This window comes from Delphinapterus leucas, chromosome 21 (genome assembly GCF_059928025.1).
Source record: "Delphinapterus leucas isolate spDelLeu-1000000601 "Yukka" chromosome 21, BTC_Dleu_Yukka2, whole genome shotgun sequence".
Taxonomy (NCBI): domain Eukaryota; kingdom Metazoa; phylum Chordata; class Mammalia; order Artiodactyla; family Monodontidae; genus Delphinapterus; species Delphinapterus leucas.
In genome coordinates this window covers 30,713,980-30,739,424 of record NC_143149.1, presented here as the reverse complement: position 1 = coordinate 30,739,424, position 25,445 = coordinate 30,713,980, and the positions used below count along the sequence as shown (strand labels likewise).

The window sequence follows — 25,445 nt, the reverse complement described above, 5'->3', positions numbered from 1 at the left end:
AGCACATTCAAATTTCTGTGTGGGTTCATTTCCTTTCAACCTGTAAAACTCTCTTTGTATTTCTTTTTGTGTGTACCTTGTAGTGATCAATTGTCTCAGCTTTTGTCTTTAAAATGTTTTCATAATGTCTTAATTTGTGAACGGTATTTTCACTAGAAGTAGAATTGCTTCTTTCAGCAATTTAAAGATGTAATCCCATTGTATCCTGTCTTCCGTTTTGTGATGAGAATGCAGCTGTCATTCTTATTATTCATCCCAATAATATAATGCTTCTTTCATTCCTTGTCTGAGTTGTGGACTTTTACTTTATATCTTTGATTTTCCATAGTGTCACTATGGTTTACCAAGATGTGTATTTCTTTGAATTTATCTTGCTTGGTTTGGCGAGATTCTTGAATATATAGGTTCATGTATTTCTGGAAATTTTGAAAAAATTATTGTCTCTTTTTTAATATTTATTTTTTATTAAGAATATTTTGCTTTTTAAAAAATGTTCACACAGTAGCCTTCACTCTGTGGTATATAGTTCTATGAGTATTGAAAAATGTATGTATTCCGTTCCAACCACCACAGTCATGATGCACAACAGGTCCATCGCCTCAGATCCTCCCTGTGGCTGCTGCCCTTTGTATTCATCTCCCACTGCCAGTTCCTTGCAACCAGTGACCTGGTCTCTGTCACTATAGATTTGCCTTTTCCAGAATGTTCTGTACAACATACATGCATTTGAGATTCATTCTCATTGGCATATGTTTTAATAGTTCATTCTTTATTACTGTTAAGTAGCCTCCTATTGAAAAGATGAACTATATAGTTTGTTTATCCATTCACACATTGTAGGGTATTTGGGTCGTTTCTAGATTTTGGCAATTTTGAATAACGCTGCTGTAAACGTGCACATAGGCTTTCGTCTGTATTTAAGTTCTCACTTTTTGATGGGTAAATACCTAGGCACTTTTGTCTATATATAAGTTCTCACTATAATACCTATAAGTGAGATAGCTGGATTGTTTACTCAGTGTATTTTTTTAATGAGTGTATTTTTAATTTTTTAAGAAACAGCCAAACTATTTTCCAAAGTGGCTTTACCATTTTCCTTCCCTCCATTCATCTGTGAGAGTCCCAGTTACTCTGCACAGGTGGTCCACACTTCACAAGCATTTGGTATTGTCATTTTTGGTGGTTTTGTTTGATTTTTTTTGGCCAGCTTTAGATGTGTAATGATATCCCACTGTTATTTTTAGTTAGCTTATTATGTTGAAATAATTATACACTCATAAAGAGTTGCAAAAACGTTTAGAGGGCAGTCTTACAAATACTTTACTCAGCTTCAGTCAATGTTAACATGTTTCAGTACTACAGTAGAATATCAAAACCAGGAAATGGACATTGATGAAATACACAGACCTTATCACATTTCACCAGTATACATACACTTATCTGTGTATACGTGTGTGTATGCATTCACATGTGCGTATATTTAGTTCTATGCAATTTCACCACATGTTCAAGTTTGGGTACCCACCATCGCAATCAAGATACAGAACTGCATCATCACTGCATGGCCCCTGACATTGTTACTCCTTTATATAGCTACACTCATTCTCTCTTTCCCCTTCCCGAACTTTTGGCAACCACTAAACTGCTCTTCATCTTTCTAATTATGTTATTTCATGAATGTCATATAAATGGAACCATGTAGTTTGTATCTTTTTCAGGTTGTCTTTTCCTCTCACTTCATTCCTTTGTATTGATGACTAGTATTCCTTTGTATGTCTGTAGCATATTTTGTTTAATTATTCACCCATTGAAGGACATTGTGTGAATGGCAAGTTTTAGTTACTATGAATAGATCTGCAATGAAAATTTGTGCGGAAGATTCTGCATGAAGATAAATGTTTAATTCTCTGGGAAGCATGGCCGAGAGTGCAGTTGCTGTGTCTATGGTAAGCCACTTATAATTTTAAAGGCAACTGCCAAGCTTTTTGCAGAGTGGCTATATACTGTTTGACATCCCCACCAGTGATAAATGAATGGGTTTTTTGCAGCCTTGCCAACATTTGAAGATACCACTATTTTTTTTTTTTGCCATTCTATTGGTGTGTTTTAATATCTCATTGTGTTTTTAATTTGCACTTCCCTAATGGATAATGATAATCTTTAATGTGTTTATTTGGCACCTGCATATCCACTTCAGTGAAAAGTCTGTTCATATCTTTTTCCCATTTGCTAATTGTATTGTTTATTAAATGTTGAGTTTTCACACAAACACCTATTTTGTGGGATTTGTGATTTGAACATATTCTCTCCAAGTGTTTTTTCTCAGACCAAAAGGGTTTTTTTTCCAATTCTTATTTTGATAAGCTCTTCTTTTCCTTCTTGGATCTATGCTTTTGGTGTCAAGTATATGAATTCTTTGTCAGTCTTATGTCTTGAAATTTTTTGCTATGATATCTGTAAAAGGTGTAGTTTTATGTTTTATATTTAATTCCATGATGCATTTTGAGTTACTTTTTATAAAGGGTGGGAGATTAATTTTCCAATTTATGGGTGTCAAATTGTTCTAGCACAATTCTTTGAAAAAGCTGTCTTTTGTCTACTGTGTTGATTTTGCACCTTTGTTAAAATTAATTGGACATTTTTGTGTTGATTTATTTCTCAGATCTCTATTCTGTTCCATTGATCTATGTGTCATTCCCTCCACCAATACTACACTGTTTTGATTATTGTAGTTATAGGGTAATCTTGAACAGCAGGAAAAGTGAGTCTTCCCATTTCATTCTTCTTTTTCAAAATCGTTTTGGCTATTTTAAGGTTTCTCCTTTCCATATACATTATGCTTGTCTATGTTTACAAAAAAATTTTGTCATGATTTGGATGCAAATTGTGTTAAACGTATGGATCAATTTAGGAAGTTTCACATTTTTATTATTTACTGTTGAATCTTCCTGTCTGTGAACACAGTATTTCTTTCCATTTACATATCTTCTTTAATTTCCTTCATCATAATTTTGTAATTTTCACCAGATACTGTACATTTTATTATTTCATATTTGTAATTTCACTTTCTTTAGAGCTACTGTAAATAATGTTGTACTATAATAGAACATATTTTAATTCTATATTTATAAACACCAATTAAAATGATTAATCAATGTTTATCACTCCTACATCATCTAACTCCTTTCAATCAACTTTGCATGTATATTTGTCCACTTGTGAATCATGTCAAGTAAATGTTCATGCCCAAATGTAATAAAAGGTGAAAAGATACTATCCTAGATCTTCTTTACAATACAGAATGTTCTAGGTATTTGTGACAAAATATTACATGCTGAAGTATGATTAACTGGATGAGAATATCATATTTCCTTTTTGTTACTAGAAATATTCTGTTCATTCATTGATTCTTCAGTTGGAGGAAAATTATGATAGCATCGTCCACTCTGATGACTTGTAGTATGAGATTTCATTTGGATGATCAATATCAACACCACCATTATAAAGTTTAAAAACAAGAGCCCTGGAGGGGCTCTTTTGTACCTTCCTGAAAGTTGATACATTACTTGGGCAACAAAATTAGAAAACTGAAATTTGCCAATGGAAAAAATAAGGAGTCCAGAAATAAACTCTCACATATGCAGTCTAATGATTTTCAGTTAGATGCCATGACCACTCAAGGGGAGAAAGGACGGTCTTTTCAACAAATAATATTGGGATAACTGGATATCAATATGCAAAAGAATGAAGTTGGACCCTTACTTACACCTTAAAAAAAAATTAACTCCAAATGAATCAAGGATTTAAATGTCAAGAGCTAAAACTATAAAATCCTTAGAAGAAAACAAAGGGGACAATATTCATAACATTAGATTTAGAAATGATTTATTGAATATGACACTGAAAGCACAAGCAACAGAAGAAAAAAGTAGATAAATTAGAATTTTATAATTAAAAACTGTTGTGCATCAAAGGACACTATTGATAAAGGAAAAAGCTAACCCACAGAATAAGAGAAAATGTTCACAAACCATATATCTGATGAAAATTAATATGTAGAATATGTAAGATATTCCTACAACTCAGCTACAAAGAAACAGAAAATCCAATTAAAAATGGCAAAAGACCTGAATAGACATTTCTTCAAAAAAGATACATAGATGGACAATAAGCACATGCAAAGCTGCTCAGCGTCACTAATTGTGAGGGAATTGCAGGTCGAAACTCCAACTAGACACTAATCCAAACCTATTGGGATGGCTATTATTTAAAAATTTCAGAAGATATCAAGTTCTGATGAGAATGTGGAGAAATTGGAACCCCTGTGCATTGCTGGTGGAAATGTAGAAGTGCTGCAGCCCGTGTGGAAAATGGTATGGTGGTTCCTCATAAAATTAAACATAGAATTACCATATTATCCTGAATTTACACATCTAGGTATATACCCCAAAGCACTGAAAGCATGGACTCACAGATATTTGGACACCCATGTTCTTAGCATTATTCACAATAGCCAAAAGGTGAAAACACTCAAACGTCCATCAACAGTATACCCATATGGTGGTATATACATACAATGGAAAATTTAGCTTTAAAAAGGAATGAAATTCTGACACGTAGTACAATATGGATGGAACTTGACAAGCTTATGCTAACTAAAATGAGCCAGTCACAAGAGGACAAGTATTGGATGATTGTGCTTTTATGAGGTATCTACAGTAGTCAATTCATAGGGACAAAGTAGAAAGGTAGTTGCCTGGGGCTGGAGAAAGGGGGACTGGTAAATCGATGTTTAAAGGATTGAGTTTCAGTTTGGGAGGATGAAAACGTTCTAGAGTTTGATGGTAATAATAGATGCACAAAGATGTGAATGTACTTAATGCCATTGACTGTACACTCAAAAATATTTAAAGTAATAAATTTCATGTGTTGAGTATTTGACCACAGTAAAGCAAAATTGTCAGGCAAAAATTCCATTTTATGACATCACCAAAAATAATACAAAGTTTAGATATAATTTTATGGAAAGAAGTGTAAGATATACACTGAAAGCTAAAACTACATTATTGAAAGAATGATCTACATAAATGTAAAGACATCTCCTGTTAATGTATTGGAAGACTCAATATTGTTATTACTCCAGATACTCTCAAAATTGATCTACAGATTCAACACAATCCTTAACAAACCCAAGCTGTCTCTTTTGCAGAAACTGAAAAGTTGATCTTAAAGCCTTACAGAAATTCAGGCAACACAGAATAGTAAAAACAATCTTGAAAACATAGTTTTCAAGAAAACTTGAAACTGAAAACACAATTCCAAAACATATTACAAAGCTAAATAATCAAGACAGTGTAGTACTGTCCCAAGAATAAGGATAGATATTTAGTTCAATAGAAGAGAGAGTCCAGAAATAAAGCTTCATGCTAACAGTCATGGATTTTTGACAAAGATGTCAAAACAATTCAAAGGACAAAGGATGGTCTTCTAAAACAATGGTGTTGGGACAAGTAGATATCCACATGCAAACGAAGTTAGATTACTGCATCACAAGTTTCACAAAAATTAACTGAAATTGGATCATAGATCTAAATGTAAGAGCTAAGGTTATAAAACACCCAGAACACATATTAGTAAATCTTTGTGACCTTGGCATAGGCTGTGTTATCGAAGACACCAAAGCACAAGTGAAGAAAGAAACAATAGACTGATTGAATTTCATCAAAATTGATAACTTTTGTGCTGCAAATGATAACAACCAAGACAGTGAAGGACAAACTACAGAGTGGGAGAATATATTTGTAAATATTATATCTCATAGGGGACTTGTATCCAGAATATATAAAGAACACTTACAAGTCCATAATAAAAAGACAAATAACCCAATTAAAAATGGGAAGGGATTTAGGGACTTCACTGGTGGTGCAGTGCTTAAGAACCTGCCTGCCAATGCAGGGGACATAAGTTTGAGCCCTGGTCCGGGAAGATCCCACATGCCGTGGAGCAACTAAGCCCGTGCACCACAACTACTGAGCCTTCGCTCTAGAGCCCGTGAGCCACAACTACTGAAGCCCGCGCGCCTAGAGCCTGTGTTCCACAACAAGAGAAGCAACTGCAATGAGAAGCCCACGCACCACAACGAAGAGTAGCCCCCACTCGCCGCAACTAGAGAAAGCCCGCGTGCAGCAATGAAGACCCAACGCAGCCTAAATAAATAAATAAATAAAGGGAAGGGATTTAAATAAACACACCTCCATAGAAGATATACCAATGGCCAAAAAGCCCATGAAAAGATGTTCAACATCTTAGGAAAATGCAAACCAAAACCACGAGATACTACTTCACACTCATTAGGATAGCTATTATAATAAAAAACACAGGCAACAAGTACTAGTGGGGATGTGGAGAAATTGGGATCTTCTTGGTGCTCTTTTTACCACTACTGCTCAAACTCTGGTATCTCTTTTCCACTCTCACCCCAGTAAGACCTGCTGTCTAATTAGCTTCAGATTGTCTCATACTATGTATGTATATATACACATATATATTCCTTATCCTTCTGCCAAGGACACCTGCAAGGATCCCCTTAACAGTTTTGGAATCCTTAATTTCAGAGCAGCTTTCTGTCCAATGCTGCACCCTTCAGGTTCCCACCATTTCTTCTGCTGTGAGCTCTGTCTTCTGCTCCATGGGAATGATGTACTTTGCTTAGGACTCCAACTCTCTGTTCTGAGATCAGCAAATTATCCATAGGTAGAATTGTATTTCCATAAAATCAACATCATGTTTTCTTTTCTTCAGATATTTTAGTTCTGTGTTTCCTGTTGACTTCCAGAAACCATTTCCTTCATGTCTTATCCTGTTTCATATTTTTATTATTTGACACATTTAATGGAAAAATTTCATCATGCCCACAAGTAGAAGCTCCCAATCTTTCTTCCTTAGAGTAATGGATATCTCCCAGTTAATCTAATAGTGATCTCTTTAATCAGTCTTTGGAGTAATTAACCACATGAGAAGGAAGCTCCACTTGCAACATGATAATTTTAGTAAAGATGGATTAAAGGAGAATGGACCTTTTCTGATGGGTGAGGCCAGGAAAGGAGAGCTATAAAGTGCTGAGTTCTACCATAGCGTGAGACTGCTGCATGTTTGATTAGTTTCAATATTTTTGCATATATTTGCTAATTTATTTCTTATAATACATAAAACTTCCTAAATCACTTTAAGGAAATTACTTCTAATCAACATATAATTGGACTGTGTGTGTGTTTCAACATCACCGATCCTTTTGTCTTTTTGAGGGGGCATTAAATTCATTTACACTTAATATCCTCAGTAGTTGCTTTGGTGGTAATTCTGATTGCTTGATATAGTTTTTTGTATTTTAATTGTCTGGTTTATTTCTTTTGCTTAACTGGACCAAGTTTCCATAGATTTAGTTTTCTAGTTTTATGTAATGTCTTTATAATGCCAAGAGGAATATCTATTTTTCTAATTAGTATAGTCAAAATTAAAACAATATCACTTTATACATCTATTATGTAAATTAACCTAGTCTACTATTGTTTTTTTAAAATTAGCCTCAGTTATATCAATAATTTTCCATAAATAATTTTTAAAATAGTTCTTTTCTTTTTTTGCTCTATATTTAAAATGGAAGAACGTATTAGATGAAAATATCAATCTAATGTGTTCTAAGTAGCAGTTCATAGAAGGGAATATGATAGAATAAAATACTAGAAAGTAGCACATAAATAAATATTAAATATACATACAAAGGTTAAAAATAAATTTTATATATATATATTTGACAGAAATATATAATGCACTTTGGGGCATAGTCACAGAATATTGGAAAACACTTTTAAATTTAAGTTTATTAACTCTATGATTATATTATTTGAATTCCAAAGTTTTATAATTCAAATTATTAATATGCTTTGAATACCATTTTTGAAAAAGTTAAAAGGTACTCTTATGTTTTCAGGTAAAAGTACAGACATGTTGGTAAAACGACGTGGTGCTTCTCGAAAAAACGGCCTTGTGATCAGTTTCTACGTTTTCCTGCCTTTCCTCATTTTAATTCTCATCATTGCTCTTAAATGGAATAAAATGAAGATATTTTGGAACAGAGAGGGTACAGTAAGTGAAGGGTGAGTAAACTCATTATCTTTAATATTTAAAATGATTTAGGAGAAAATTCAAATATTATTCAGAATATTATAAGTAGGGACTCTTGGATGGATTGGGTAAATGTTCAGAAACATACCAAATTTTTTTCAGATTTCAGGCAGGTGGGTAAGTTTCATGTTTATATAGGCCCAGGAACAACTGAAGTAACTCAGTAAATCCTCAGTACCTTTCGAATAGCAAGCCATGTTGGCTGTAACTGCTTTAGAAGGTCTGTCTACTTCCCAAGCAACCCTGTTTCCTTGCACTGACATTCACTTGTGCCAAGAAGATTAACAGAGACAGAGCAGCATAGAATAAAGAAGGTGAAGATTAATAGAGACAGGGAAGTATAGAATACGGGGAAACTGAGAAAATATAAGATGGCAAAGAATGAGGGAGAAAACACACATAGGATACTGCCCATTTTACACATAATCAATATCACTCATGTGTTTCTAAAATTAGAATTAAGGCACTTGAGCAGCTTTTCCGTTTTTTTTTTTGTTTTTCTTGTTTTTTTTTTTTGCAGAGCAGAGCTTGATTAGGTCTTGTTTTTAATGAGGTATAATTAACATATGACATTATATTAGTTTCGTGTTTACAGCATAATGCTTTGATATTTGTATATATTGCAAAATGATCACCACAATGAGTCTAGTTAATATTTGTCACCGTACATAGTTAACAAAAATTTGGTTTTCTCCTGATGAGGACTTTCAAGATGTACTCTTTTAGCAAGTTTCAAGAGTGTAATTCCTTATTTTAACTATAGTCGCCATGCTGTACATTATATCCCCATGACTTGTTTTTTTTACAACTGGAAGTTTGTACCTTTTGACCCTCTTATCCATTTTGCTCACCGCCCCCTCATCCCATTTTTCTGGCAACCACCAATCTGTTCTCTGTATCTGTAAGGGTGGGTTTTTTTGTAGATTCCTCATATAAGTGGGATCACACTTTGTCTTTCTCTGTCTGACTTACTTCACTTTCATACTGCTTTTTTTCTTTACTGTAACAACAATACAAGCCACAATTTGCTTAGTGAATACTTAGGAAAATGAGAATGCAGAAGCAAGGGTAAGGAGGTGGGTCTCGTTTCTTCATTGTAAAGGAAATCATTTTTGTTTCTCATTTGTGTAGCCAGAGACAAAATAATGATGTAAAATTTCAATCAACACCTCCACTTCCCAAGTTAGTTAATCTTATGTATGAACAAGTTAGCAGCGACCAGGTAATTCAGGGTAGTCTTCTGCATGACTCATCAATCATTCAACTGTTATAAACTGACTTAATTGAATGATATCTGGCATGTCTTCCTGTGCTCTTACTTAAGACATCTTGGACAAATCTGAATAGTTGCAAGAACTCGACCTGACTTTGGGAAGAGATGCTAGAGTAAGGTACCACTGATCATAAAGAACAAAGTCTGCTCATGACAGCCTAAATTTTAGAGCAGCAGTAGATGGTTTCAGGGCTGCAATGGCAAGAAATGATGTAGAGCTGAAACACAAAAGGGTGGTAAGGAACTGGATGGTTATGAGCTAGGCCATTGTCTCCATCACCCAAAGCATTTACGGTTGACATCATCTCTTCTTGTGCATGTCCATTCTCTCCAAGATGACTGCTCTGCTTACACATGGCCCAGAGTACCTGTCTCAACTCTTTCTAGTTTCATTTTCAAGTAGAAATCCCAGTAATCTGCCAAAACCAGTGCCTGTTAGTTCATTTTCTGAAGAGACAGAAGGAAATAACTGTGCAAGTGTATCTCATTTCAGCCAGTGTTCTGTCTGGATTTATAATCCTGAGTTAGGTGTTCAAACCTGATTTTATCATCTGTGAACAAAGAATTGTAGCCATTTAGTAGGAACCTTTACACCATGACATTCCTCTTCAACAGGAGCTGAGTGTGTATAGGATCCAAAGAACAAATGGAAGCTGTATAAATACCACAAAGTGTAACTAAGCATAGCTAATAGAGAGGCCTCATTAAGGATCTCATTAACAAAGTGAAATAATAACTATTCACGTAGGTATTTGATAGAAATCATATAACTGAAGTTATGATAATTTAAGAATTTACATGTAAATTATCTATTTAACTTGGGAGAAGCATTATCATAGATATTTTAATATTTCATCCAGTCTTCCATGTAGACAAAATAGAGAAAAGTAATAGATGGATTTTTAGTTTGAAATTTTAAAAATGCTTAACATATTTAAAAGTTAGGCTAACCTTAGGAAAAAAAACAAGCACTACAATATATGATCCCTGAGTGGCATATAGAAAGCAAAGTGGATATTGGTACATATTAATTGAGTAATTACGACAAATCTAGCTTCATTACTTTTCTTGACTTTAAGATTACAGTGTTTCCTAACCTTAAAAATAATTCTGTTTCTTTAAACAGATCTCTATCAGAAGACAGCAGTAGGAACAGTAACAGCAACCAGTCTTACAATGAAAGGTGAAGTAAAAGAATCAAACTATTGACAAAATGATATAATTCATTAAATACTTAAAACAATATTTTTAACAGTACCTCAGTATAAGGAAGATATTATTCCCGTATTTCATCATTTTGATTTCTATTTGTTGCTATCATATACTAAAACAAAGACTAAAACAAACCATTTGATGTGAATTTTATTTTATACTTATCTAGAAACATTTAATGTTAACTCACATTAGCCACAGATTTATTAACCAATATCTTTGTAAAAAGAAATGACTTCAAAGGGATTTTTAATATTTTCTTAAAATATTTATGTGCAATCATGCATTTGATTGGTAGATTTAATGTTCTAACTAAGAGGTTTACACAGGTTGTCTCCCAACACTTGTATTTATTCCTCACTAACAATAACTCCCAGGTTATTGTTCTCCTTATTTTATATTTTTTAAACTTTTTCATTTTGTATTGGAGTATAGCCGATGAACAACGTTGTGATAGTTTCAGGTGCACAGCAAAGCAACTCAGCCACACGTATACATATATCCATTCTCCCCCAAGCTCCGCTCGCATCCAGGCTGCCACAGAACATTGTGTTCTCCTTATTTTAGAAATAAGGAAACAGACATAAAGAATGTAAATAATTCCCCACATGTATAGAATTTTAGTGAGTTTTTTGAGTTTGAGTTTGACAACCAGACACTAAGGTTGAAGCTCTTAAGAACTCTGCAATTTTGCCACATATTTTCTGATACAAGACTGGCAATAGGGAATGGAATTTACACTTATTGAGGACCTAGAGGATGCCAGGCAAATGCTAAATGCACTCACCCTCCAAGGCAGAAGAAAAATTCTTTACCGTCAGATGGGATAAACGAGGCTTCTGTATATGTCGTTCAAATTTCTAACTTATATGTGTAAAGAAATCGTGATATTTGACATATTAGACTTATCCCTGGGAAAACAATCAAAAACTCATCTAAGTGTGAGATCCCAAGTTCATCTCTTTACTTACCTGCCACATCTGACTTTGATGGAGAAAAAAGTCAGTGGGTCTCTGTTTCCTTATCGGCCACCAAGCAAATCATTTATGACTCCTGTCCTCAATGTAAAGTAGTCTTATTTCTGCCTAGACCACCCTCTCCCTCTTCTCTGATCACTTTACTAAAGGCCCGCATCTTAGGTGAAGATTCTGGCCCTCGGCTGTCTTCTTCTTATGTCCTCTGTCATAGTTCCTTCATCATGCTGGGTGTCTTCACCTGAACTTCTCACCTCCACACAACTTCAGTCATTTTCTCCTAGAGCGGTACAGTGAGCACGTGTCTCCCCGGCTTTCTCCAAGTCTTAATTCGTAAATGCAATATCTTGCTTTCTTTTACACTTCTGTCTGTTTTTCACAGTCTTTTCCTGCCACCAGTACTTTATGGTTATATTAAGGTCTTGCCTCAAGAATTGGACACATTCATTCGAGAAACATATTTTATAAGTTGGTTATAAAGGGTACTGAAAGGTGATTCTTTATGGGAAAGATGAGAGAAGTGGGGCTAACTGGGCAGTTGACACTGAAGGAGGAACTGGGTGGCAACTTTATTTTTTTTTTTTTTATATTTTTTGCGGTATGCGGGCCTCTCACTGTTGTGGCCTCTCCCGTTGTGGAGCACAGGCTCCGGACGCGCAGGCCCAGCGGCCATGGCTCACGGGCCCAGCTGCTCCGCGGCATGTGGGATCTTCCCGGACCAGGGCACGACCCCGTGTCCCCTGCATCGGCAGGTGGACTCTCAACCACTGCGCCACAGGGAAGCCCTGGGTGGCAACTTTAAATGTGGCTGACTGAGTAGGCCCTAGGGAGCAAGTGATGTGTCAGCAAGGAATTGGAGGAGGCGCAAATAATGACCCAGTTTAGATATTTGAAAGGAGTCACCTGACATCACCATCAGCTCACAGAAGGCTTCTATCTAAATGCAAAGGATACAGTACAGCAAGAGAGGGTGCAGGCAAGCACTGTGGGTCAGAGAGACGCCTCAGGCACAAGGTCTCAAGGTTCCTTATTTTAAGTTTTAAAAAGCCCATCATAAATCCCACTGCCCTTATCTCAGCAAAAAGTGAAACCAGATATTCAGGCTTTCCCACAGCTAAAGAGAGAGCTTTACTGTTGCAGCTGTAAACCAAGTCTGTCTTAGACAGACATAGAGCTGGCAGAGCAACACATGCATATACCTGGGCAGAAGCTTTTCAAGCACATGAATGATACAATGAAAAATAAAATGTCAGGACTAATCCAGGAGAGAAAGGATGTTACCTCAGACCAAGGATAGTAAAGATGGTCTTAGGAATAAATTTTGAAGGTGAACCAACAGAATGAATTGATAGTTTGGCTATAGAGTGTAAGAAGAAGTACTTAAATGATGTTCATTGCTATACAGCAGGAAGATAGCGAGGCTACCATGTAAAGCCAGACCTCTCTGTGTCTAAATTTGTGCTCTTAATATATTTAAAAATTTATTTTAAAATGTACGGATGTTGAAGGAGAAAATCTGCCTAGGTAACTTTGAGCCAGGACCAGTGTCTGATATGCCACGATTAAAAGGTTACATTTCCTCATAGATGAATGGAACGTAGTTGAAGTATTTTTGACGTGGTAAGGGAGGGATTTAGCAAGTTATGGTGTGCTTTTTACAAAATTCACAGGGATAAATTAGGAGAAATTCAGTCAGATTCAGTCAGAACTGGAGACTAGTGAAATGGAATGCACAGGAAAAGTGTGATGAGGGCAGGATTGGTTAAGACGGAAAGAACAACACAGTTTTCAGAGACCTAACAGGGGTAGACTTGGTTGAAGTGGTGACTGGATGGATGTATTTGGGTTAGAATAAAAGAGAACTACAAAGACAAACATTTCTGACACTGTGGATAATGACAGCTTTTACTAATGGCGTGTTGTACAGCAGCTGAGAACCAGCTTGGTTTTGGAGCCATGAAGCGGAGGGGAGTAAAGAAGGAGTTTGTTCTGAACATGTGTGTGTGGGACACCTGTTGGAAACGCACAGAGGACTGTTGGGAGTTCTCCTCCTCTGTAGGTAAAAATAGAGAAAAGAGCAATTATTTCCTTCTTCACATATTGTATTGCTCTTTTTCTCTCTGTTTCCTTGTTCATGACTTTCTTTGACCCATGTGAAATATAGAGTCTGTGTAAATGAGACATATATAAATAGCAGTTTATAGCATTTCCTTTTAATGTGGCTATCACAAATGTTTCTGGAAAATATCAAACCAAAGAAACAAAAAAAACTTGAGTTTACAAATTCTGTAGAGCACAGGTATAGATTGTGACAATATCAACTGTCTTATATTAATTGATATACCTATAGCTTTGTAGTAAAATTAGACAGCTTTTATTAACCATTAAAAATGTAGCATTTCTTTTTTCTGTATTTCTTTTAGAATGGTAACTAAACAATACTGTCAAAAGCCATAATTTGGGGAAAAGATATTGCCAAGAAACACACCATTAACTGGCCTGGTTCAAGAATAAAAAAATCTGCTTTTCTCTCCTTTTGTGACGGCTTAAAGCTTTCAATTTCAAAAACAAAAGTAAATCCTGTGAGTGAAAGTATGTCGCGTTGTGTCGATTCATTCTGTTCTCGAGCCCAAGTTTGTGTGCCCGATGCACACTGAGGCCAAACAAAGGGAAACATCAGTGTTTGGAGCAGAGAAAGGTTTATTGCAAGGACCAACCAAGGAGAACGGACAGCTCATGCTCAAAAATGCCAATTCCCTGATGGCTCTTGGGGAAGAGTGTTTATAGGCAAAATTTGGGGCAAGGGCTGCAGGGTATGGAACCTTCCCCTGATTGGTTGGTGGTGAGGTAACAGGGTGCTGTTCCAGGAATCTCAGTCATCAGCCTTTCCTGCCAGTGTGGGTCCACATGCTTGTGCTCAGCCTGAAGTGACTTCCTGCATCTGGGTTGAGGGGGCCCTAGTCCCTGTTGAAGAACTCAGACATACGCGTCAGATGGTTCTGCACATCCCCGAAGACGAACAGCACCAGGCCCCATGCTGCACTGTCGTTTCTTCCTGCCTTCCCTCACTTCCCTGATTAGTAACTGTTTGAATACGCCCTTTGGAACTCAGGGAAGGTCTAGGAAGCTGAAAGCCTTTTTTCCGACAAACTGGAAGCTGGGGACACAGAAAGCCTTTTGTGCCCAGGAGGGCTCCACAGGATCCTGCTCAGTTTCAGTCCTTGTACTATGGTCCTCTAGTAGGAAATAGGCAAGTTGGCCTCTTTTGAACCTGCAAGGCTGTTGCATCCCAACGGAAAACTTTCCATTGTGCACTCCTGCCGCCGACTGCCCTCAGATACCCATGGCCCTACTAATCGCTCCCATCTCAAGAGAGGACACCTAGAATCTGCACCTCTGCAATAGTTCATGATTCTCATCCCCTACCCATTCCAAGCTTCGGGATATTGAGAGGAAGTGTTGCTACACAAGGTCAGCCCCAGAGCCCTCAGTCACTAGCATCCATTTTATCTTCAAGGAATTGCTCACCCTGAGTTCCTGGTCATAGATAACTGTTCTGTCTCCAGGTGATACTTCCCTGCCCTCGTGGAAATTGAGCTCTAGAATATATCTATCTCTGTCCTTTGAAGGAACCCAGACTTGCTGCTCTTTCCTGACTGAAGCTGAGCTTTTCTGGGTGACAGTTTCTTGCTTCAGTGCCCCCTCTCTTCATCTCCCTCTTCCTGAGATGGGTTCACTTCTGCACACCTCAAAGCATTATTTGTGGATTAGAGATCCATCAGCCTATCTGGAGTCTAATTAGGACCTACAGAATTTCCATCCATATAAATGAAGGTGATCCTGGGTCAGGGGTGGGAGCATCTCATCACAAAGACCAAGAGTTTCTTTCTCCAAATGAGCAAATGATGAATGGATACACAAGATGGGGTCCGTCCATACAATGGGATAGTATTCAGCCACAAAAAGGAAGCACTGATATTGCTACAACGTGGATGAACCTTGAAACCGTTATGCTAAGTGACTAAAGCCAGTCACAAAAACCACATATTCTGCATCTGTATGAAACATCCAGAGCATGGACGTCTAGAGAGACTAAGATTAGTGGTTGTTTACTGCTGAAAGTGGGGGTGGGGATTGAAAAGCTGGGGTGGGTGATGGTAATAACTAAAGGGTAGAGGACTTGTTTTTGAGATGAGGGAACTGAAATTGACTGTGGTAATAGTTGCACATATCTGTGAATACACTAAAAACCCTACAATCATTCACCTGTGTGCTTTAAGTGGGTGAAGTCTGTGGTAAAAATAATACACATCGGGATGATTCTACCATAACTTTCCCTCATCCCCTTTGCCACTAACTTATTTGGGGCCATTATGATCACTGTCCTGCCTTATTTAATCATAATTTCTCAGGATCAGTTTCCCAGGAGTACTACCGCCTAGCAGGTCCAAGTTTTAGACCTGAGCAGAGTTTATTTTTGCAACTATTGGTATAACACATCCTTGCTGTGGAGTGTACTGGGATAAAGGAAGGTGTGGGTGAGTGGCAGGCAGAAGTTGAGGTAGGTTTTGAGTGTGAGTAGCTTAAGATATTTGTCAGAAAATTCAAAGACAATTACATGTTCTGTCTTCTGCAGTGGTGTCACTTTTCCCCTCTGAGTTTGTCTTGCTGGCCTCCCCATTTCTAAATCTTCCTTTTTATGGTTCTAACAGTAACTGTTAACAAGATACACTAAGGTTCCATTTCAACATTTTCTTCCCTTTCCTCAACAGATTATAATCTAACATTGTAAGAATAGGCACACAGTTGAAGAATTGTGTTTTTTATTGTCTCATGCAGAATTGAGTCCAATATCCTTTTTTTTTAATTGAGGTAACATTGGTTTTTAACATTGTATAAGTTGCATGTGTACCACATTTTTCAACTTCTTTCAGTGTGCCCACCACCAAATTTTTAGTTTCCATCCCCCACCCTTCTTCCCTTCTGATTACCATTATTCTGTTCTCTCCTATGTGTTTGTTCTGCTTTGGTTTGGTTTCTTAATTTATTTTTTTCCACATATGAGTGAAATCATACAGTATTTGTCTTTCTCCACCTGACTTATTTCATTTAGCATGATACCATCAAGGTGCAACCATATTGTCAAAAATGGCAAGATTTCATCTTTTTTACGACTCCTATTCCATTGTGTATACATACCGCATCTTTATCCATTCATCTGTCAGTGGTCACTTAGGTTGTTTCCTTATCTGGGCTATTATAGATAATTCTGTAATGAACATAGGGGTGCATATATCTTTTTGAATTATGTTTTCAGTTTCTTTGGATAAATACCCAGAAGCAGAACAGCTGGATCACATGGTAGTTCCATTCTTAATTTTTTGAGGAATCTCTATACTAGTTTTCATAGTGGTTACACAAGATAAATTCCTCCAAATAGTGTATGAGGGCTCCCTTTTCTCCACACCCTCTACAACACTTGTTACTTCTTGCCTTTTTGATAATAGCCATTCTAAAAGGCATAAGGTGGGCTTCCCTGGTGGCGCAGTGGTTGAGAGTCCGCCTGCCGATGCAGGGGACACGGGTGCGTGCCCCGGTCCGGGAAGATCCCACATGTCGCGGAGCGGCTGGGCCCGTGAGCCATGGCCGCTGAGCCTGCGCGTCCGGAGCCTGTGCTCCGCAACGGGAGAGGCCACAACAGTGAGAGGCCCGCATACCGCAAAAAAAAAAAAAAAAAAAGTGCATATTTCCTCATATTCTACCACAAGAACAACAACAAAAAAATGAAAGGCATAAGGCGATTCCTCATTCCAGTTTTGATTTGCCTCATTTCCCTAACAATTAGTGAGGTTGAACATCTGTTCATGTGCCTGTTGGACATCTGTGTATCTTCTTTGGAAAAACAACAATTTATGTCTTCTTCCTACTTATTAATGGGTTATTTTGTGAATTTCGAATTGTATGAGCTGTTTGTATATTTTTGATATTAAGCCATTGTTGGTCTCATTGTTTGCAAATATTTTCTCCCAGACCACATGTTGTCTTTTTGTTTTGTTGATGGTTTCCTTTGCTGTATAAAACCTTTTAAGTTTAATTAGATGCCACTTGTTTACTTTTGGTTTTATTTATTTTGCCTTAGGAGACTGATCCCCCCCACAAAAAAAATTGGTACAATTTATGTCGAAGTTTTCTGCCTATGTTCCCTTGTAGGACTTTTATGGCTTCAGTTCTTACATTTAGGTCTTCTGTCTTCTCTTCCTGCACAGTATAACTAAGGACTTGTTTTATCCGATAGCATGTCTTTATACAGGGGATTTATTTTCAACTATATAAATATGAAAGTAGAAGACTATTTTTCCTTTCTCTGAGTGAGCACTAGAAGTCCAGCTTCTGGTTCCTATATCTTGCCTTAAAACCTGGTGGTTAGCCAGATATCATCTCTCATGCTCTGATTTGTCTTTAACCTTCTTTCAAATTCTGATACTGGGATTTTCCCTTTTTTTCAAGCTTAGCTCTTATAGGATAACAGGAGAGGGTAACAACTAACGTATTTTTCCATGGTGCTAGATAATATTCCATGTTTTCATTCACACATATGCACACACATACACACAATATTTTTCTTTTAGGTATAAATTAAATTTTACTCGCTATAAATTTTTATTGATATAGGAAAATTAGAGAAGTTCTAAGAATTTAGCTTGTAATGATTAAAAAGATGAGAAAAGTATCATTTTATTTATCAAGGTTAAATCATATGAAATGCCACTCTATACTACCCCCAATTTTTTTTTTTTTTTTGGTAATATCTCACTCCAAATTTCTTTACCATGGCCTTGCCTATATTTAGAACTTCCATCTTGTCATTCCTTCACTTCACTCATTATACTACAGGCTTTGAACAGGTTCCCATACAAGTTCCCTACTGCTATTCAAAATGCTAGATCATTTCCCAAACTTTCTATCTCAGCCTAAACATCAATTCCACAAATAGGTTTTTCTAACTATCTTATCTATATGGTTATACCCCTCCTCAAAATTCTCTATTCGAGCACTCCATTTCTTCAGAGCGCTTTTCACAATCTCTTTATATTTGGGAAGTTTGTCATTAATTTCCTATTAATTTTCTTTCTCCTCTTCTGTAATATATGCTCCAAGTGTGGACAAAGTCCCTTTCTTTCACATATGCCACTATATTGTTTTCTTTTTTTTTTTTTGGCTGCACCATGCAGCATGTGGGGTCTTAGTTCCCCAAAAGGGATTGAACCCATGCCCCCTGCAGTGGAAACATTGAATCTTAACCACTGGACCACCAGGGAAGTCCCCAGTATGCCACTATATTCTTATTTTCTATTGTAGTGCCTGACACGTATGTATATTGAATTAGTTTTGCAAATTGAATGATTTGATTTAATAAGAAAGTTAAATAAATGTGTTTTATATTGATTTCATCAGAAATACTAAGTGTGTTTAAGGCTATGGAATTTGGGCATGCCAAATTTTTCACCAGAGAACGCTGGTAGTTTAATTACTTTTTTCCATTGTTTCATGCTTCTTAATCAATTAACTAGTATGGATATTTGTATCAAAGATTTATCAAAATAAAGTGTAATATGTGCTCAACATAAAGTACTAAAGTATAAAATTTTATAGGATCAAAACTGTTTTAATACATTACTTGCTTTTGTTTTCTTCTTACATAATGGTGTTCTCTTCAATCTTCTTTATTTTAGTATCCAGGTGCAATAACATTGGAGGGATTTTTAGTTATTATAGCTCAATTATTTGGCCTTAAATTAAGATTAACGTATGATGACATCCACAAGTGTTCCTGTCCAAGAGCTACATGCATAATGAATCATGAAGCAGTGTAAGCCTTGTTTTTCTTTTGAATTAATTTCACACATACATTTGTGAGGTTGTTTACAAGACATGGTGAATTTCTTATTCTTTATACTCAGTTCCACATCAAAAGTTGGAAAGGTATGTTGTGCCTGAAGAGATATCACAGATTTGTCCAAATGATACAAGACTCCAGAAGGTGGTAAATCTCATGATAATGAAATATTTACTCAAGGGAATTAGAGGGAAATTTTAAATATTTATGAAGACTATGAAATATTTTATAAAATATAATACTACTTTTGTTTTTGTTGTTGTAGTATCTATTGCCAAGGCAAAGATGTCTAAAATCTTGCTTAAAAATATAACAAAGAACTGGCAGCTTTGACTATTATTTTGATGGAAATAAAAAGGAGGAAAGATTTGAAGAGGAAAAAGAATTGCCCTCATTTGCAGAAATTATAATTAACTACCTACTTAAATCAACAGAATCAGTATACAATTAGAACAACAACATTAAAAAATTCATCAGGATGATCAGTCTTGGAAAACACTAGTATCTGTATATCAGCACTAAGAAAATGGATGCCTATTATAAAATTTCTAATTTTTCCAGAAGAGATCTATAAGTTCAGTAAAATCCCAATCTATATTTTAGATCATTTTTTAAGGAACTTGATAAACTCTATGGGAAGTGATAAAATGAAGATGGTAAACATAGACAACCTTTTGGGGATTATGAGGTGCAATTTATGATCAAAGAAGGGATTTTATTTGGGGGAGACACTACATATTGTCTACAGATTTTTTTGAAATAAAGAAATGGGGGAAAGATGATGATGTTGGATATAATGAAGACTTAAGAACAAAATCATGGAGTAAACTGGAGAGGAGAGGATCTGGTACGTAAAAAAAGGGACTGGCTTTTATCAGAGCTGTGCATATTCAATTATTGTGATAGAGTGTTTGGAGGGTAAATAGATAGATATGAAGGTAGTTGAATAGCTGTGAGACAGGCTGGGACCTGGGACCCTTTGCTGGGACCTGGGACCCTTTGCTGCAGTGCTGCAGTGCTTCCACTTGGACAAATCTCTCTTCGAGCAACAAAATACAAAGAAGCTGTATGGGACTGAAAATAACTGCATGCATGCTGAGTTGGGACAAATTCTGGACAAAAGATACAAAAAGACCCAAAAAAAGAAACACCCAACTGCCGCTTTTGAAGAGCCTGGAGCAAAAGCAGGGTATTGTGCATGACCCCTGCACACAACACCACCTAAGGGGTGAGCAAACCACCTAAGCAACTGTTCTGGCCTGACCCCTGGACACACCCCTACCCTCACCCCATATACGGAACAAGCTTGCCCCCGCCCCCCACCTCAGGAAGTGAGCCAGCAAGGGAAACTGTTGATTATTTTCACTCCCCCACCACTGCTTGCAGCAGGGGCCCCAATAAAGCCTTGCCTGAATTTCTTGTCTGGCCTCTGACCAATTTCTATTGATTAAGGAGACCAAGAACCCTGCTTGGTAACGGTTGCAACAGAGACCATATGGCACACTATTTCAGCAAAGCTGAAACTATTTCATTCTTTACATAAAATGTTTGCTGTACCCTATTCTATAGCATTTCCAAGAGCTGCTTGTGGGATTTAGTTTTATCTTACAGGAGCAGTAACCAGCTCACAGACTCACATGTGTTGGCTTGCTTCCCTTCCCTAACGTCCCATACCAGTGCTTTGGTGGTAGGCAGAATGGACCTTCAAAGATGCCCTCACTCTAATCCCTGGAATTTGTGGATATGTATGTTACATGGTAGAAGGTAAGTTGCAAAAGTCATTAAGGTGATGGACCTTCAAGTAGGGACACTATCCTAGATTATCTGGGTGGGTCCAATCTAATCTCATGAGCCCTTAAAAACAGAATATTCTCCAGGTGAAGTCAGAGAGATGTGGCAGAATGGGGCTCAAAAAGACTGGTGCTGGGAAAACTGGACATCTACATGTGAAAGAATGAAATTAGAATACTTCCTCACACCATACACAAAATGGATTAAAGATCTAAAGGTAAGACCCAAAACCTTAAAACTCTAAGAAGATAACCTAGGCAGAACACTCTTTGACATAATTTATAGCAGTATTTTATCTTTATCTGTCTCACAAAGCTAAAGCAAAAAGCAAAAATAAACAAATGGGACCTATTTCAACTTAAACACTTTTGCACAGCAACGGAAACCATTGACAAAACTAAAAGACAACCCATGGAATGGGAGAAAATACTTGCAAATGACCAACAGGGGGTTTATATCCAAAACATATAAACAGCACATAGAAATCAATATCAAAAAACAAACAGGCCAGTCAAAAATTGGTCAGAAGACCTGAATAGACATTTTCCCAAAGAAGTCATACAAAATGGCTAACAGGCAAGTGAAAAGATTCTCAACATCGCCAATTATTAGAAAAATGCAACTCAAAAGCCCAATGAGATATCACCTCAAACCTGATAGAATGTAGAATTTAAAAGTCTACAAATAACAAATGTTTGAGGGGACATGGAGTAAAGGGGACCCTCCTGCACTGTTGGTGGGAATGTAAACTTGTGTAGCCACTATGGAAAACAGTATGGAGGTTCCTCAAAAAACTAAAAATAGAACTACCATATGACCCAGTAATCCCACTACTGGGCATATATCCAGAAAAGACGAAAATTAATTTGAAAAGATACATGCACCCCGATGTTCATAGCAGCACTACATACAATAGCCAGGACATGGAAACAACCCAAGTGTCCATGACAGATGAATGGATAAAGAAGATGCAGCATATATATGCAATGGAATATTACTCAGCCATAAAAAGGATGAAATTCTTCCATTTGCAGCAACATGGATGGACCTAGAGAATATTGTGCTTAAATAAAAAGTTTTAAAAGTAACATAGCCTCAAAATAGAAGAATCAAAAATTGATAGTAATTAAGGAAATAGCCAAACATGGTTGGTTTTTTTGGTTTTTGGTTATTTTCACTGATCCAGAACTTTTTTTTTAATTGAAGTATGGTTGATTTACAATATTATGTTCGTTCCAAGTGTACAACATAGTGATTCAATATTTTTATACATTACACTCCATTTAAAGTTATTATGAAATACTGGCTATATTCCCTGTGCTGTACAATATATCCTTGTAGCTTATTTAATTTATACATAGAAGTTTGTACCTCTTAATCCACTACCCCTATCATGCCTCTCCCCCTTTTCTTCACCCCACTGGTAACCACTAGTTTGTTCTCTGTATCTGTGAGTCTGTTTTGTTATACTCATTTGTTTGTTTTATTTTTTAGATTTGAAATATAAGTGAGAACATACAGTATTTGTCTTTCTCTGTCTGACTTATTTCAGCAAACATAATACCATTTGCAACCACATGGATGGACCTGGAAGGCATTATGCCAGATATGTTTTTTAATAGCTCCAACTATAAATGAACAAAATTCTAATCAATAGTAAAATAGAAAAACAGATGGACACATTCAATGTGTGATATACAGCAACAAGAGGGAAAAAAAAAACAAACTATTGCTACTCACAACGTGGATGGATCTCCTAACCATCATGTTAAAAAAACTTAAACATAAAAAGAATACATGGTGATTGGCTCCATTTATATAGGTTCAAAAACAGACAAAAGTAATCTATGGTGTTAGAAGTAGTGATTGTCAGGGGACAATCTGGCAGCTTTAGTGGTTCTATATTTTATTTCTGGATCTGAATCTAGGTGTTAATTACACTGGTTTGTTCAGTGGAATATTGAGCAGTGCCTATATATATTATATATTTATACATAAATGTATAACATATGTAGTATAAATATTTATATATATTATATAAAAGTTCACTTAAGTGTAGATGAATCTTCCTGTTCATTAGCTGTTTCTTCATCCTTGCCTTTCGGAAGTGATTCTGCGCTTTCTTAGCCGGAAAGCGGAGTCACAAGGCGTCAAATCCTCCTGCATAGATTTAGCGGCCAAGGTCGCCCACGTTGAACGGCGCACAGCAGGCAGCCTCTCGACCCTCCGCTGCTCTCCCGGCCGCCTGCCTCCTGCGGTGTGTGCGGTCAGGAGGGGTCTCCTCGCGCCCCCAACTGCCCTGTAGTCAAGCGTACGGCCGTTATTCAGGCTGCCATCCAGGACGTCCAGCCATGTGGTGCCTTCTGTTTCTGCTTCTGGGGCTCATCGGGCTTCAGACAGACGATAGTAAGTACTAAAACCCTCTTCTGACCTTTAGGGAATGTCAGGTCTCCTTTCTGTTTCCCTCTGAGAGGCTGGATATCCCTTTGAAAGTGTTTTTTTGGTGGGAGCTCCAACTGTGTAAGCCTGAATCCACTCCCACATTGCCGCCTTTCCCAATCAAAATCCACTTTGGTTGTGAGGGTCTTTCCCACTCTTCTTGGGACCGTAGTAAAGATGGGAGATGCCGTGGCTTGAGTAGATCCCTTAAGATTAGAGTTTCATATACTGCTCTGCATTTCTGATATCTGGATTCTGTAGTTGGAAGGTCCAAAGGACCTGACTTTATTTGTTCTGAGAGCATTTGGGCCTATTACCTCAGGGTTACCAGAACCTGCCCACAGGGCAATATTTCTAAAGTAGTATACCTGTTTCTCTTTAAAAGATTTGTAATTCTAGAAAGAAGTGGTTATTGAGGTGAGGGTATTTGAAAAGAGAGTAAAAATGAGGGATGACTTATAGAATATTATGGATTTAGATGAGGAAATAATGAAGGAAGCTATGAGGTGGTAAGTGTTGCCCCTATAAAACATTTTGCACCTTGCAGATTCAGAAAGACTACGTGTGCAAATTACAGTTCCAGAGAAAATACGGTCAACGTCAAGTGGAGGAGTTGAAACATACGTAATTAAGCCCTAACATTTTTCACAAACTAAAAAGCATGTGAATATTTTGTTCCTAATAAGTAAACCTGGTGTTTTTCATTTCTGCACACTTTCTGAATTTTATATTTATACCCAATTTTTCTTAAATGGAAGAGCCCTTTTGAAAATGAACCAAGATTAACAATGTTTCATAGAAATATGGTGCAGTGATGCTTATTATCAAAGCCCCAAGGCCCATCTTCTAAATCTCTTTCCCTCTTGAGTGTCTGAATAATACCTGACCTGATCCATTTACAGTCTCTTGTCACTCATTTACCATACAATATTTGGAGGATTTTTAGTAGTTGTTAAGTAAGCCTATGGCATCCCTATAGGGGATGGCAATCATTTGATTTAATGAAGTGTTGTATGAATAATTTTTATGTCTTGATTGCAAATATGTTAATCATTAATTCTTTTTATGCCATCTTAGTGTATCTTGGTTCAGGTATTAGTTTTCTCTTTTTTATTCTTTGAATTAATTAGAAAGTTTCTTATCTGTTTTACTAATTTCTAGAATCATTTCTAAAGAAGTGAAGTGTTTTTTTAAAACACCACACCTTAATTTTCTTTTTGATTGGTAGTGAATGTTTAGATAATTTGAATGCAAATATTTCCTTATCAGCTACCTAGCTGTCACACTGATACAGATATCACAAGCTTAAAATTTTCAATATATAATTTATAAGGGAATGAATATTTATGAAAACTTTAAATCATTTAAATAGAAAAAAAGAGGTGAGACATTTAACAGCATTTTAAGAGTATTTTATTTTTTTAATGGAAAAATCTATGGAATTACTTGGTCATATTAGAAAATGTACACAGAATCTACTTAGAGGGTAATATCTTCAACCAGGTTTCACCAGATACTATGACAGTAATTCTCATAAGAGAAGTAAAAAAAAAAAAAAAATCATCTGTCCTCAACTGTCAAATTCATGAGGGAAAAATGTTGACTATTTTGTTAATGTCTCTAACTCCAGTGCCTAGAACAGTGCTGGATACATAATAAAGGATTAATAGTATTT

The 25,445-nt window shown here is 36.6% G+C and overlaps 2 protein-coding genes across 2 annotated transcripts in view; both read left to right on the top strand.

Moving 5' to 3' along the window:
• LOC111173536 (A disintegrin and metallopeptidase domain 3-like) overlaps positions 1-21,415 on the top strand; it is a 110,365-nt gene extending 88,950 nt beyond the window's left edge. The window contains 3 exon segments of the mRNA XM_089903783.1: positions 7,991-8,156; positions 10,584-10,640; positions 14,067-21,415. Coding sequence (XP_089759909.1) covers positions 7,991-8,156; positions 10,584-10,640; positions 14,067-14,100 — 257 coding nt within the window. The 3' untranslated portion in view covers positions 14,101-21,415.
• A 24-nt stretch (positions 21,416-21,439) lies between these two features.
• ADAM2 (ADAM metallopeptidase domain 2) overlaps positions 21,440-25,445 on the top strand; it is an 84,225-nt gene continuing 80,219 nt past the window's right edge. The window contains exons 1-2 of the mRNA XM_089903556.1: positions 21,440-23,737; positions 24,318-24,394. Coding sequence (XP_089759682.1) covers positions 23,683-23,737; positions 24,318-24,394 — 132 coding nt within the window. The 5' untranslated portion in view covers positions 21,440-23,682. The remainder of the gene's footprint in view (positions 23,738-24,317; positions 24,395-25,445) is intronic.